This window comes from Petromyzon marinus, chromosome 56 (genome assembly GCF_048934315.1).
Source record: "Petromyzon marinus isolate PM22_M1 ecotype Great Lakes invasive population chromosome 56, UKy_Petmar_22M1.pri1.0, whole genome shotgun sequence".
NCBI classification, from domain to species: Eukaryota; Metazoa; Chordata; class Hyperoartia; order Petromyzontiformes; family Petromyzontidae; genus Petromyzon; species Petromyzon marinus.
The window spans coordinates 7393298-7409569 of NC_133722.1; the positions used below are offsets into that span (position 1 = coordinate 7393298).

The window sequence follows — 16272 nt, forward strand, 5'->3', positions numbered from 1 at the left end:
GTGGCCCATCCCCTGCCGCTGATGGGCTCATTCCTCCGCACACACACGGGGGTGGGGGGGGGGGGAGTATTGGGGAGAATGGAGCTTGCTGCCTTTGTAATTGGCACCAGGATCTAATGATTCTCTTCCGTGGTGGGTGCGTGGGTGGAGGCGGTGTAAATAAGAAGGGGGAAAAAAACAAAACCCAGAAACATCCTCGCGGCAATTTCGCTCGCTGTAGGTAACGGGTGAAAGGCGCAGCCCCTGCAATTGCTCCGCTCGTTCGCGTCGCTTGCTGGTGGAAGGGTCTCCCGCTAAGGAGGGAGCTCCAGTGAGCTGTTCGAATTTGGTCTACTCTTCCACGGTGGAAAGACGTCTTGGAAGAAATGGCGTGGACCCACACTTTACCCGACCGCCGCCACCACCACCCACCAAACACGACATGCCGATCACCTAACTTTGGTGTTCGACAAGTGCTTCATTTTCGTGACACCATGTCCGCAGAGGATCATGGGAATTATAGGGTACACTAATTGAGGATAACTGTGGATGCACGTATCGTGTTCTCTCCTGGCAGTGCCTTAGCGCAGTTAATTCCAACACCACAAAGGCAGCCTACATTTCGATCGAGAAAGTAACGCACCAGAGTACATGCGGGGAGGACAGGAACGGGTGGCTATAGGGTGTAAGAATGACACGTGGCAGGAGTCAGCTTCCACGACCAACGTCCATAATCAAGGTATTGTTTGTTTTTCTAGGAGGTGGGGAGGGAGGGGGGGGCAATGGCGGAGCCAGGATTTTCAGGTAGAGGGGGCAACCCCTCCAGCAATTAAAAATTATAGTGGAGGTTGTTAGCAAGTAAGGACTTGTCCATTGCCTTTTTATTTGACGCGTGTGCGACGATGACGCAGCCATCGATCGAGGTGTCGAATTCGAACCGCGTTGTGTGATCGCCATCGCGCTCGCTGAAGGTGAATGCCTTCATGGAAGTCGTGTACTGTATACGCAACTGCGCACAATTCTGTGAGTTACTAATAACCGCTTTGCCGTTACTTATCGCCAATTATGGACTCAGACTATTGTCCTATCATCTCACAGAGTCCCTGGCACGTGATAATATGCTACACAGTGGCAGTGGGGGTCGCAAACTGCCGATTTATTGCTAATAAACCCCAATGATCCGATCGAAATTATGGATTTAGATCGGATTATTGGTGGGGGGGGGGGGGGGGCACGTGCCACTCCACCCCAGCCAGTGGGGGTGGTGGTGCTAGATCCCGTAACGACACATGCGCATTTACGCGACCTAACCTCCAAAAACAAGATACCATGAGAAACATGAAGTTCAGACTGCCGCTCCTGGAGGTTGAACCGAACCGACAGCCTCTGGATGGCAATTCCAGTTTTTGTTTTTATTCCACCCCCACCCCCCCACCCCCCCACCCCCCACACCCGGCGCTATCCATCGCAGCACAGAGCCACGTCCCTTGCAATGCACAGTAATAGGCGAAGTGTCCCCCTGTTCTCTGCACCGCCACTCATTATAATCCCTCAAACTCGTTTCCCCTCGCCCCTGGGACCACCAAGGTTGCCATCCCATCCTCCCCAGCCTCCCCACCACTATCTGCTCATCAGTCACCCCGCGGCCCCCTAAGTGGCACCTGCGTGCGCTTTGTGTCCTCGCTGAGGCCCCCCACGGGCAGAGGGGATGAACGCGGCTGTCGGAAACGCGCGCGCTCGCTCCCCGCTTCCTTCCCGTCTCGTCTCGCACACCGACCACGCTCGCTCTCACGGTCCACGCCACTACCACCACCACCACGGCTACCACGTCCGCCACGACCGCCGCCACCACCACCACCACCGCCACTGCCACCACGGCTACCACGTCCGCCACGACCGCCACCACCACCACCAACACTGCTCTTACCACCACCTACGCCGCCGCTGTCACCATCACCACTACCACCACCGATACCACCACGGTCCCCACCGTCACCACCACTGCTCTTACCACCGCCGCCGCCGCCACCACCACCACTACCACCACCACCACCACCACTACCACCATCACCACCGATACCATCACGGTCCCCACCGCCACCACCACTACCACCATCACCACTACCACTACCACCACCACTACCACCACCACCACTACCACCATCACCACTACCACCACCACCACTACCACCACCACCACTACCACCACCACCACTACCATCACCACCGACACCACCACGGTCCCCACCGCCACCACCACCGCTTCGTTTCAGCCGGAACCATTCCCCACGTGGTTTCCACACTGAGCAGCACTATCCGTCATCACTCACGTAAGTGGTGGGGAAGGGGTGTGTGTGTGTGGGGGGGTCATCCCTTGTACAAATCCACTGCTGGATGAAGACCTCCAACCCACGCTTGTCAGTGCGGGTAGGGGGGTGGGGTGCTTGGTGAAAGCGGGGAGCATAGACGCTGGGGAAAAGTACGGTACAACAATTTTTTTTTCTCCCTACAACCACGCATGGTGGTCTCTCTTTCGTGCGCCTCCATGGGCGAGCACTGCGTTTTCCAGGCTCACATACAAAATCCCTGCTTAGCTTCCGAGATTCGCATGCCCCCGGACGGATTGCGACTGATTTGGGCCGTAGTCCAGACACGCATGCGATTGTTTAACACGTCGAGGGCGGCTTTGTCGCGTCCAATTGTAAATGGATGTGGGCTTTACCCTCCAACAACTCAACCGGTGGTGCTGTACTGCCAACGAATTGGTCACGTCTCTTGTTTACGTGACAAAACCGTTACCGGTTGGCTGTGTCGGGTGGTGGCGGGTTTAACGACACATTTCTATTTACGCGATCTAACATACCCCCCCCCGCCCCGCCACAGAAAAAGCCCTCTACTGTATTACCGATGCACGTGATAATTGGGTACGCATTGACTACCCGGCGCGTGACTACTCAGGGGGCGTCCATAAATGACGTCACGCGATTTTGGACGAATTTTGACCCCCCCCTCGTCACACGGCGTCACAAAAATTCAGACCCCCCCCCCTCAAATATGACGTCACAAAGCTCTGCCCCCCCCCCTCCAAAAGCATATTTCCATTTTGAAAAGAAACCATGCTTCAAATCGCATTAAACTATTGTCATTGTAGTGCGTATTTAATACGGCGCTGCACTCTGATGTTGTAGGAGAAAACATTTATTAAAACGTCTATTTCATTAAGTAAAACGTGTTGTCTATATTTATTTAAAGTTGCGTCACATTTCTCAACCACCCCCCCCTCTCGTCACATATCGTCACAAATGTCTGACCCCCCCCCCCCCAGGTGCGTGACGTCATTTATGGACGGCCCCTTAACACGAGCAAGTATAAGGATGTGCCCCATATTAGTACATTGTGAGTATAAATTGGCCACGCATTCTTCTCACATTCCACAATTGAGCTCATACATATTCGAGTCCTCGGAGCAAAAAGCGAACATTTAATTTACATTTAATGCGACGGCTGTTCTTTCAGCAATTGATCCTTCAGTTCATGCTAATTCATCTAACAGGCTCTTTCGGCGACCCTTCAGGCAGCTTTCGACAGCTCCTCCCGCTTTAAATCAACCTTCTGCACCTCGCTCGCTCGACGGCTGCTCTTTGAACGATTAATAATTAAACGTTCATGCGTTATTTAGTCATTCGACAGCTGTTGTTTCAATAGGCGACCGTTCAACACACAGCAACACAGCAGGCATAACTTACGCGTGCAGTCGTTGATCGGCGGCTCCATCAGTAAGTGATCGTTCAGAATGACGAATGAATGGGCGCACTCATTCATTCGTTCGTCGGACGAGAGACTCTCCCAACAATGAATCCTTCAACTTTCGTCGCGTCCGGCCATTCGTTCGACAGATGTCATTTCAACAGCCTATTAAGCAACGCATTCACTCATTCATTTGTTCGTCCGAAGAGTCACTCTCCCATCAATGAATCCTTCAACATTCATCACGACCAGCCATTCGTTCAACAGGTGTCGTTTCAAGAGACGATGATGCAACGCATTCATTCATTCACTGAACGAGCCACTCTCCCAACAATGAATCCTTCAACATTCATCACGCCCAGCCATTCGTTCAACAGGTGCCGTTTCAAGAGACGATGATGCAACGCATTCATTCATTCACTGGACGAGCCACTCTCCCAACAATGAATCCTTCAACATTCATCACGTCCAGCCATTCGTTCAACAGGTGTCGTTTCAAGAGACGATGATGCAACGCATTCATTCATTCACTGGACGAGCCACTCTCCCAACAATGAATCCTTCAACATTCATCACGTCCAGCCATTCGTTAAACAGGTGTCGTTTCAAGAGACGATGATGCAACGCATTCATTCATTCACTGGACGAGCCACTCTCCCAACAATGAATCCTTCAACAGTCATCACGCCCAGCCATTCGTTCAACAGGTGTCGTTTCAAGAGACGATGATGCAACGCATTCATTCATTCACTGGACGAGCCACTCTCCCAACAATGAATCCTTCAACATTCATCACGCCCAGCCATTCGTTCAACAGGTGTCCTTTCAACAGCTGATCACTCGACATTTACAACAAAAGCACACCCCGCTCAACGCACCCGTTAATAACACCGTGGTCATGAATAGAAACAAATGTAAAGATATCAAACAGGCGACGTTTCGGCCACTGGTTCCTTCTTCACAGCGCATCGAGGCGAGAGTGGATGAGATATCGAGACAGCAGTTTCATACCCTGTACAATGCAAGGCCATAGCCATGGAGTCAACATTGGAGGGGGACCAAATCTTTCAGGGGGTCTGGGGGTCCCCCCCCCCTCCCCTGAAACAAAATCTCAATTTGAAAACGAATTTTCTGCCATTTCCTGCCTAAAATATTTAAATTCACTAACACATAAGATGGACTTTTTTATACAATAATGTCTAATAGTGTTTTGTATTACATTGCTCTGTTTTTTTATATTAATTTTACCTTTTCTTGTTTCATTGTATGTAATGGCAGAGATTAGGGATTAATAAAGTACAACCATAACCGCAATCATATAAACATAAATCTATTTTATAGCAATATATTGGGGGGGGGAGGGACATTTTGAGCAAATTTGAACGTGTCCTCCCCCCCCCAATATATGTTATAATTATGGCCTTGGTACAATATATCAACCACAAAATTCCCACCCCCGCATACAGTACGCCCATTCATGCGCTTATTTAATAGTTGCCCTTTAGGCGACACAGCCGCCCAGCATGCGGCAATTTATTCAACAGGTAATTCATTTTTTCGAGAGAGCAATCGAATTATTATGCTTGCAAATAGCCCATCACTCCGCGCGCAATGCGTTCAATCATGCAAGAGTCTTTGATGCAGCGGGGCAACGCCATGTCTTCGGTTTTATCAGGACGCTTTTGATTGAAGTGCAATTATTCTCAAGCTCCACGTTCTACGGGTGCAGTCTCCCAACTCCTAGTGTCCACTCCCATCTCTCTCGCCTCTTTATTTTGCTCTGAAGAAGGGTCAAAGTGTCGAAACGTCGCCTATCATATGCGTTTCCCACTTTTAAGGTCCACGTTGTCATTCGCGAATCGCGTTCGGAGTCGTTTTTATATGAACGTTCAGCGATCCGCCCCCATTCATTCCAGCCCTTTCACGATTTAATAATTAAAACGTTCAATTCATTGAAGTCACTCGATAGCTGTCCTTTCGACTAACGGGGCCCGCTCAACGTGCAGAAGTTAGAATACCCATCGGGGGTTCGAGTCACCGCGAAGCTGGCCGTGATCCACCCAGAAACGCATCCACCGCAACAGACCCACGGCAGCGGTAGATGCGGATACCTCGATGCGCGGATGGAAGATTTAAAATATAATAAATGTGTTGGTAAAACCCTCCACCACCCGACACAGCCCAACTGCTAAGGGTCGTCACGTAAACAGAACGTGGCCAATTCGTCACTCGCACAGCACCGTCTGTTGTGTGTCGGAGAACCAAGCCACAACGTTTACAATCTTGAGTACGACGTTTCGCCAGTAATTACAACCAGCTTCATCAGGCGACAGCCACATTTGTGGAGAAGTCCGCCTGTTTCGTTCCTTATATAGATGCGTAGATGACCACGCTTCTGCGCTCTTGCACAATGTGTGGAGAGGGGTATTACTGAGGCAACGTACATGATGCATGTGCATTACGGGAGCCCAGCAGTAGTATTAGTAGCGGTGGCGGTGTGGCGATTATCGTCCTGTAGGACAGACCGTGGCAGCAGTGCAACGTGGAACGACGCAATGATCCAGATCCACTAAGCCACTGGTTCTTAACCTGTAACCTGCAACCCCCCCCCCCCCACCAACACCTTTGGTTCTCAGAAAGGGCAACTCGCACCCCCTGCCCACAGTTGCACAAATGTCGATGCAGACATCACAGCGACGAAACACTGCTCCCCGCTACGACTGACAGCGGCTGTCTGGGCCCTGCCATCTACATCGGCAGCGGTACAGAGGAAGTGGCACACACGCAGAGAGAGATACACACACACACAGAAACACACAGAGAGAGACACACACAGAGAGAGAGACACACACACAGAGAGAGACACACACAGAGAGACACACACACACACACAGAGGCACACACAGAGACACACACACACACAGACACACACAGAGGCACAGAGATAGAGAGAGAGAGACACACACAGAGACACAGAGAGACACACACACAGAGACACACACACAGAGAGAGACGCACACACAGAGACACACACACACAGAGAGACGCACACACACAGAGGACACACACACACAGACACACACACAGAGAGACACACACAGAGACAGAGAGAGAGACGCACACACACAGAGGCACACAGAGAGAGACACACACAGAGACAGAGAGAGAGAGAGAGACGCACACACACACACACACAGAGAAACGCACACACAGAGAGACGCACACACAGAGACACAGAGAGAGAGACACACACACAGAGACACACACAGAGAGAGACGCACACACAGAGGACACACACACACAGAGACACACACAGAGAGACGCACACACAGAGACACACACACAGACACACACACAGAGACACAGAGAGAGAGACGCACACACACAGAGGCACACAGAGAGAGACACACACACAGACATAGAGAGAGACATACAGAGAGAGACGCACACAGAGAGACACACAGAGAGATACACATACATATACACACAGAGAGAGAGACGCACACACAGAGACACACAGAGAGAGAGACACACACACAGAGAGACACACAGAGAGAGATACACACAGAAACACAGAGAGAGTGAGAGACACACAGAGAGAGACGCACACACACAAAGACAGAGAGAGAGTCGAGGAGCAGAGCGAGGCGTGCAACTCCATGGATGGTGGAGGAGCAGGAATAACAACAGCTGTGGCACAGGTGTAGGTGTAGTCACAGGTGTCGGTGTAGTCACAGGTGTAGTCACAGGAGTAGTCACAGGTGTAGTCACAGGTGTAGTCACAGGTGTAGGTGTAGTCACTGGTGTAGTCACATATGTAGTCACAGGTGTAGGTGTAGTCACAGGTGTAGTCACAGGTGTAGTCACAGGTGTCGGTGTAGTCACAGGTGTAGTCACAGGTATAGGTGTAGTCACAGGTGTAGTCACAGGTGTAGGTGTAGTCACAGGTGTAGTCACAGATGTAGTCACAGGTGTCGGTGTAGTCACAGGTGTAGTCACAGGTATAGGTGTAGTCACAGGTGTAGTCACAGGTGTAGGTGCAGTCGCAGGTGTAGGTGTAATCACAGGTGTAGTCACAGGTATAGGTGTAGTCACAGGTGTAGTCACAGGTGTAGGTGTAGTCACAGGTGTAGTCACAGATGTAGTCACAGGTGTCGGTGTAGTCACAGGTGTAGTCACAGGTATAGGTGTAGTCACAGGTGTAGTCACAGGTGTAGGTGCAGTCGCAGGTGTAGGTGTAATCACAGGTGTAGTCACAGGTGTAGGTGTAGTCATAGGTGTAGGTGTACTCACAGGTGTAGTCACAGGTGTAGGTGTAGTCACAGATGTAGTTACAGGTGTAGTCACAGGTGTAAATGTACTCACAGGTGTAGGTGTAGTCACAGGTGTAGTCACAGGTGTAGTCACAGGTGAAGGTGTACTCACAGGTGTAAGTGTAGTCACAGGTGTAGTCACAGGTGTAAGTCTAGTCACAGGTGTAGTTACAGGTGTAAGTGTAGTTACAGGTGTAGTCACAGGTGTAGGTGTATTCACAGGTGTAAGTGTAGTCACAGGTGTAGTCACAGGTGTACTCACAGGTGTAGTCACAGGTGTAGGTGTAGTCACAGGTGTAGTCACAGGTGTAAGTGTAGTCACAGGTCTAGTCACAGGTGTAGTCACATGTGTAAATGTAGTCACAGGTGTAAGTGTAGTCACAGGTGTAGTCACAGGTGTAGGTGTAGTCACAGGTGTAGTCACAGGTGTAGGTATAGTCACAGGTGTAGTCACAGGTGTAGGTGTAGTCACAGGTGTAGTCACAGGTGTAGTCACAGGTGTAAGTTTAGTCACAGGTGTAGGTGTAGTCACAGGTGTAGGTGTACTCACAGGTGTAGTCACAGGTGTAGGTATAGTCACAGGTGTAGGTGTACTCACAGGTGTAAGTGTAGTCACTGGTGTAGATGTAGTCACAGGTGTAGGTGTACTCACAGGTGTAAGTGTAGTCACTGGTGTAGGTGTACTCACAGGTGTAGGTGTAGTCACAGGTGTAGGTGTACTCACAGGTGTAAGTGTAGTCACAGGTGTAGGTGTAGTCACAGGTGTACTCACAGGTGTAGGTGTAGTCACAGGTGTAAGTGTAGTCACAGGTGTAAGTGTAGTCACAGGTGTAAGTGTAGTCACAGGTGTAGGTGTAGTCACAGGTGTAGGTGTACTCACAGGTGTAGGTGTACTCACAGGTGTAGGTGTAGTCACAGGTGTAGGTGTAGTCACAGGTGTAAGTGTAGTCACAGGTGTAGGTGTAGTCACAGGTGTATGTGTAGTCACAGGTGTAGGTGTACTCATACTCACGGGTGCCATCGAATCTTGTGGCGATCGTATCAAGGAAAGTGTTCTGTGGAGCCAACAGCCCCTTCATTACAGGCATGATGATGCTGATGATGATGGTGGTTCGCCTACTCCTCACGCGCACGCACGAGAGAGGCGGTGGTGGTCGCGAGCCGTAACCATCACCCCTTCGCCTCCGCCACTGCCACCACAAAGACAAAGATCCCCCGTGTAGCCTGCGACGGACCGTTGGGGCAAGTGCTGCGAACGAGTCGCGTCCGATGAAGGTCGGAACGGCGCGCGAGGTGCTTGGGCGTGTGGCCAGCACCACCGCCCGGCCGCCTTTGTCTCCCCGGTGGCGATGTTCACGCACCGCGCATGGTACTCGTTTTCTTTCTGGAACCAGTCGACCCCGCGTTTCAAACAATCGCCAGCGAGCTGGAATCGAACTCGGCCCTCCGGCTTCGCGGCGCCTTGGTTCGCCTCCCCCCTTCACCACCACCACCACCACGGCCACCGCGAACCAAGCACCACCAGCCACTCCAACTCGGCGGCTCTCTCTCTCTCTGCCTTCGCGTCTCTCCTCCTCTCTCCTCTCTCTGCTCTCTCCTCTCTCTCCTCTCACGCCTCCGAGGCGCAGATTCCGAGGCGTTAATTAGACGGCAGTCCTCTCGCGCCGCACTCTGCTCGCAGCCTCCATGGACACCGCGCAGGCAGAGGGTGCTTTCGTCTGTCTATGAATATGTCGTTGTGCGTTGTGTATGGGGTTGGTCGTGGTGGTGGTGGTGGGTGGGGAGCGGTGGCGCAGCGGTTAGCGCGCTGTGTAGCTCCCCCCGATACATCGATTCGGACCTCGAATGAGCAGCTGGTGCTGTGCGTAATATGATCGCCACTGGGGAGACAAAGGCGGCCGGGCGCGGTGCCGGCCACCCACTCCCTCGTGCACCGTGTCGGCCTTCATAGGTGCTACTCGCTAAAAGCACTTGCCCTAACACTCTGGGTAAGGTTATACGGGGGATATTTGTCTTTGTGCGTGAGTGTAGCGGTCAGCGCTGCGCTGCGCTACGAACCCGGCGACGCGAGTTCGGTTCCCGCTCACGGCACCTCCCCCCTCCCCCGCCGCCGCCGCTCCACCCACCCCCTCCCTCCGTGGCGCTCGCAAGCAGCACTTGCCCCAGCAGCCTGTGCAGGCTACACGGGGCGTGGGCGGGGTGGGTGGGGTGAACCTTTGTCTTTGCGCTATAAATCACGCTTCGACGTTGTCCGCGGCGCACCGCAGAAGTGCGATCTGCAGAGAGTCACGAGGGGCGGCTTGCGGCGCTTCATCGCATCGCTATAGAACGGGACAGGTGGTGTACATCGTGGGAGTGGAGCGGTGGGGCAGTGGTTAGCGCGGTGCGCGCCTCCCCACCCCCACCCCGAACCTTGCCGCTCACGGCCGACAACAGAGGTGGTTATCTGAGCCCGGTCCTGGGCCACCCCCTTAGGTCTACTCGGCCGCAACGATGAGCGTCTGTCGCGGTGTGTAAAACATCTGTGCCCGGGGAGACAAAGGCGGCGCCCGCTTTAACACGAGATCGCTAACAGCGCTTGCCCCACGAAGCTGTGTAGGCTACGCGGAGTGTTCGGGCGTGTTGTTTGCGTGTTGGCGGGTACGAGTGTGCCTGTGTGTGGGGTGAGTGGTTTACGCGCTGCGCTACGAACCCAGCGAGTGACTCAGCCTCGAGTAAAGTTTCCTGGGGGCGATGCTTGTCACCCCATAGCTGTCAACCCCCTTATCAGTGCCCTACCTTGTTACAGACCAAGTCAGACCTCACTGGTCACTCCGTGGCCCTTATAAATCTCACCGTTCATCCTACAAAGTCACTATACACTACTCTACTATACACTACTCTACTATACACTACACTATACACTACACTATTACATACCTGTCAACCCCTTATCAGTGCCCTACCTTATCACAGACCAAGTCAGACCTCACTGGTCACCCCGTGCTCCTTATAAATCTCACCGTTCATCCTACAAAGTCACTATACACTACTCTACTATACACTACATTACTATACACTACACTATTACATACCTGTCAACCCCCTTATCAGTGCCCTACCTTATTACAGACCCAATTCAGACCTCACTGGTCACCCCGTGCTCCTTATAAATCTCAACGTTCATCCTACAAAGTCCCATCACAAGGGAGACACACAAAAAAATAGCAACAAAAAAAACACGTTTTTCGCCCGTAGTGAAACGGCTGTACGTCGCGTGGACCTGCAAACTCAATGTCCCTGTACAAGAATGCGGGGTACATCGCGATGGGTTGCCAGGGCATGCCACCCACTCACCTCGGGTGCCGTTCATACTTTCCATCGGTGCTACTGCACAGGCGTGTGCGCACGTTCTTGAGTGACCGGATTACCTGCGCGTCTCTCTGCGTGTTCGCGTGCTGACTTCTCTATCGACGACTGAGTGTTTGCACGTGGGCAGAGACACCGGGGCAGCGGGAGGAAAACCCGCGCGCGCGAGGGGGAAACCCTCGATCCCGCGCAGACCGAAAGGGTGGAGATTCGTCCACGCGTCTGCTGTGCTGCCTTGTCCTGGCCAGCCGCGGTTACGCTACCCGATCGACGCCTACGGGAAGGAACTTTAGTTCAAACTAAACTCTTTTTTTGTCTTATCGGGAAAGGTCCACTTAGGGGCCGTCCATAAATGACGTTACACACCTGGAGGGGGCGGGGGGGGGTCAGATATTTGTGACGATGTGTGACGATGGGGGGGGGGGGGTTGAGAAACGTGACGTCACATCAAAATGCGCAAATTTAAATAAGTATATAATTAAATTTCGATTTTAAGCTTTCGTGACTGCAGGGGTTCACATTTTTGGTTCTAAGTGACTCTACCGAAAGAACCAAAAATATCGAATTGCTATAACATCGTTATAACAAACACTCCTACAGCATCAGAGTGCAGCTCCACGTTAAAATACGCACTACAATGACAATAGTTTAAAGCGATTTGAAGCATGTTTTTATTTTCAAAATGGAAAATAAAAAGGCCCACTTAGCTAGCAGCTTCTTACTCAGAAGCGCACCTGGCCTGGCCATCGCAAATGATCGCCCAACGGAGCGGTGGCTTTTCAAGTTCTGCCCCCACCCCACCCCCTCCTCATCGGCACCCACACCCTCAGTGTGTGCCGTGATCCACCAACCCTCGCTGTTGCCCGGCTGAGTCCATGAGTGACGAGTGTTTTTACTGCTCCTGTTGCGTGCATCAGCGCCCCTCGGAACCCCTTGCCACGCTACGTTGTTGTTGCTATTGTTGTCGCTGCTGCTGTTGTTGTTGTTGCTGTTGTTGCTGTTGTTGTTGTTCGAGGGGTTCTCTCCAGAGCTCCGTCAAGTGTGGGTGGGAGGCCCTTTCGCCGGCAGTGGCCTGAGCGCGACATTGCAGGGGCTGCGCCTTGACATTTGTATCCAACAACAACAAACGAGACATAGTGTGTGTGTGTGTCAGTCGTAGCAATGCTCTCGAGCGAGTTGTGTTTTCATCGTATGCAAAGTCAGGCCCCCTCCCCCACCCCTGGGGACAATGAGAACCAATGCATTCACAACATCTATTTGTACCGGAGGAATCCGATGAGCTACGAAGCTCTCTTTCGCACACGTCCAGAAGATCGGTGACCTCTGTGCAGCCTCTGACCTTGGACCTAGGCACTATCATGTATGTGTGTACGTGTGTTGAACATCTATCGTGCCGTACGTAGCCAGCCGTGCTAATCGGAGGTGCGGAGGAAGGGCAACAAACTATGGGTCTCTGTGAGGGTCTATGGGTCTCTGTGAGAGTCTATGGGTCTCTGTGTGAGTCTATGGGTCTCTGTGAGAGTCTGTGGGTCTCTGTGTGAGTCTATGAGTCTCTGTGTGAGTCTATGGGTCTCTGTGTGAGTCTATGGGTCTCTGTGTGAGTCTGTGGGTCCCTGTGTGAGTCTACGGGTCTCTGTGTGAGTCTATGAGTCTCTGTGTGAGTTTACGGGTCTCTGTGTGAGTCTATGGGTCTCTGTGTGAGTCTATGGGTCTCTGTGTAAGTCTATGGGTCTCTGTGTAAGTCTATGAGTCTCTGTGAGGGTCTATGGGTCTCTGTGTGAGTCTACGGGTCTCTGTGTGAGTCTGTGGGCCTCTGTGTGAGTCTACGGGTCTCTGTGTGAGTCTATGAGTCTCTGTGTGAGTCTACGGGTCTCTGTGTGAGTCTACGGGCCTCTGTGTGAGTCTATGGGTCTCTGTTTCAGTCTATGTGTCTCTGTGCGAGTCTACGGGTCTCTGTGTGAGTCTATGGGTCTCTGTTTCAGTCTATGTGTCTCTGTGCGAGTCTATGGGTCTCTGTGTGAGTCTATGTGTCTATGTGTGAGTCTATGGGTCTCTGTGTGAGTCTGCAGGTCTCTGTGTAAGTCTGTGGGTCTCTGTGCGAATCTATGTGTCTCTGTGTGAGTCTATGGGTCTCTGAGTGAGTCTGTGGGTCTCTGTGTGGGTTTATGGGTCTCTGTGTGAGTCTATGTGTCTCTGTGTGAGTTTATGGGTCTCTGTGTGAGTCTACGGGTCTCTGTGAGTCTGTGGGTCTCTGTGTAAGTCTATGGGCCTCTGTGTGAGTCTATGGGTCTCTGAGTGAGTCTGTGGGTCTCTGTGTGGGTTTATGGGTCTCTGTGTGAGTCTATGTGTCTCTGTGTGAGTCTATGGGTCTCTGTGTGAGTCTACGGGTCTCTGTGAGTCTGTGGGTCTCTGTGTAAGTCTATGGGTCTCTGTGTGAGTCTATGGGTCTCTGTGTGAGTCTACGGGTCTCTGTGAGTCTGTGGGTCTCTGTGTAAGTCTATGGGTCTCTGTGTGAGTCTATGGGTCTCTGTGTGAGTCTATGGGTCTCTGTGCGAGTCTGTGCATGTACGCATGTTGCACTTCTTTCGCACCGTACGTAGCCAACCGTGTTAAATCGGAGGTGCGCGGGAAGGACATCAAAGGATTGGTGCCAATGTGGAGGTCTTGCTGCTGGCCACGGCGGGAGGGCTTCAGCAGAGAGAGGAGGAGGAGGAGGCTTCGTGTCGTGTCGCTGTTCCTTTTCTCCCTGTGTTGGAAGGAAGCGCAGCCTGCAGTGGGTTTTTCGCATGGTCCCGTTGACCTCGTCCAGTGGTTCTTCACCTTCACTGCAGCTTTGCACCCTTTGGCTCCCAATCGGTCGGAAAAATTACAATGCTCATAAATACATAGGGCTTAATGTCAATAAATAATGTGAATGCAATGTTAATAAAATGCGTGTTCATAAAATGTATAATATTTAATAAAATGTATAATGTTAAGAGAATGTATAACGCTAACAAATTAATGTTAATAAAGTGATAATAAAATGTATAATGTTAATAGAATGTATAACGCTAACAAAATAATGTTAATAAAATGGTAATAAAATGTATAATGTTAATAGAATGTATAATGCTAACAAAAAAATGTTAATAAAGTGGTAATAAAATGTATAATGTTAATAGAATGTATAATGCTAACAAAATAATGTTAATAAAGTGATAATAAAATATATAATGTTAATAGAATGTATAATGCTAACAAAATAATGTTAATAAAGTGATAATAACATGTATAATGTTAATAGAATGTATAATGCTAACAAAAAAATGTTAATAAAGTGGTAATAAAATGTATAATGTTAATAGAATGTATAATGCTAACAAAATAATGTTAATAAAGTGATAATAAAATATATAATGTTAATAGAATGTATAATGCTAACAAAATAATGTTAATAAAGTGATAATAACATGTATAATGTTAATAGAATGTATAATGCTAACACAATAATGTTAATAAAGTGGTAATAAAATGTATATTGTTAATATAATGTATAATGCTAACAAAATAATGTTAATAAAGTGATAATAAAATGTATAATGTTAATAGAATGTACAATGCTAACAAAATAATGTTAATACAGTGATAATAACATGTATAATGTTAATATAATGTATAATGCTAACAAAATAATGTTAATAAAGTGGTAATAACATGTATAATGTTAATAGAATGTATAATGATAACAAAATAATGTTAATAAAGTGGTAATAAAATGTATAATGTTAATAGAATGTATAATGCTAACAAAATAATGTTGATAAAGTGGTAATAAAATATTTAATGTTAATAGAATGTATAATGCTAACAAAATAATGTTAATACAGTGATAATAAATGTATAATGTTAATAGAATGCATAATGCTAACAAAATAATGTTAATACAGTGGTAATAAAAATGTATAATGTTAATAGAATGTATAACGCTAACAAAATAACGTTAATAAAGCGATTATAAAATGTATAATGTTAATAGAATGTATAATGCTAACAAAATAATGTTAATAAAGTGGTAATAAAATGTATAATGTTAATACATACGTAGGGTTAAATGAAACGAAGGCAGTTGTAGCGAACGTGCCCCGCTCTTAATTTGTGTTTTCGATGATTTACCTTAATTAAAAAAATCTGGCCATGTCTCGCTACCCCCCAGAAAGGGCATCTCGCACCCCCAGGGGGTGCAGCGTGCACCCCCAAAACCACTGCTCTCGATGGTGTACACAACACGCACACACACAGAAAAATAAACTCACACCAGCAGCCAAGCAAACTGAAATGTTTCAGTAAATAATTTATCACTGAGTGGTGCGTCCCCTAGCGGCGAAAGTGCGGAACTGTACCCAATGCGAAACGTGGCGTAGGTCCATAATGGAGCTTTTTGGGTGAGATCGCGTAAACGCAAACGTGTCGTTAAACCCGCCACCACCCGACACAGCCAATTAGTAAGGGGCCGTCCATAAATGACGTCACACACCTAGAGGGGGGGAGGGGTGGTCAGACATTTGTGACGATGTGTGACGAGGGGGGAGGGGGGGTGTTTGAGAAATGTGACGTCACATCAAAATGCGCAGCTTTAAATAAATATAGACAACACGTTCTACTTACTTAAATATACTTTTTAAATAAATGTTTTCTCCTACAACATCAGAGTGCAGTGCCACATTAAATGCGCGCTACGATTACAATAGTTTAAAGCGATTTGAAGCATGATTTATTTTCAAAATGGAAATATTGTTTTTGGGGGTGGAGAGGGGCTGAGCTTTGTGACGTCATAGTTGAGGGGGGGTCTGACTTTTTGTGACGCCGTGTGACGAGGGTGGGGGGGGGGAGTAAAAAATCGTCC

General features: G+C 49.5%; 1 protein-coding gene across 1 annotated transcript in view; it reads right to left on the minus strand.

Annotated features, from left to right (window-relative positions):
• Window positions 1-10123, minus strand: part of LOC116954674 (voltage-gated delayed rectifier potassium channel KCNH8-like) — an 86981-nt gene extending 76858 nt beyond the window's left edge. Inside the window, exon 1 of the mRNA XM_032975373.2 lies at window positions 9052-10123. Coding sequence (XP_032831264.2) covers window positions 9052-9127 — 76 coding nt within the window. The 5' untranslated portion in view covers window positions 9128-10123. The remainder of the gene's footprint in view (window positions 1-9051) is intronic.
• Window positions 10124-16272: the final 6149 nt, after the last annotated feature.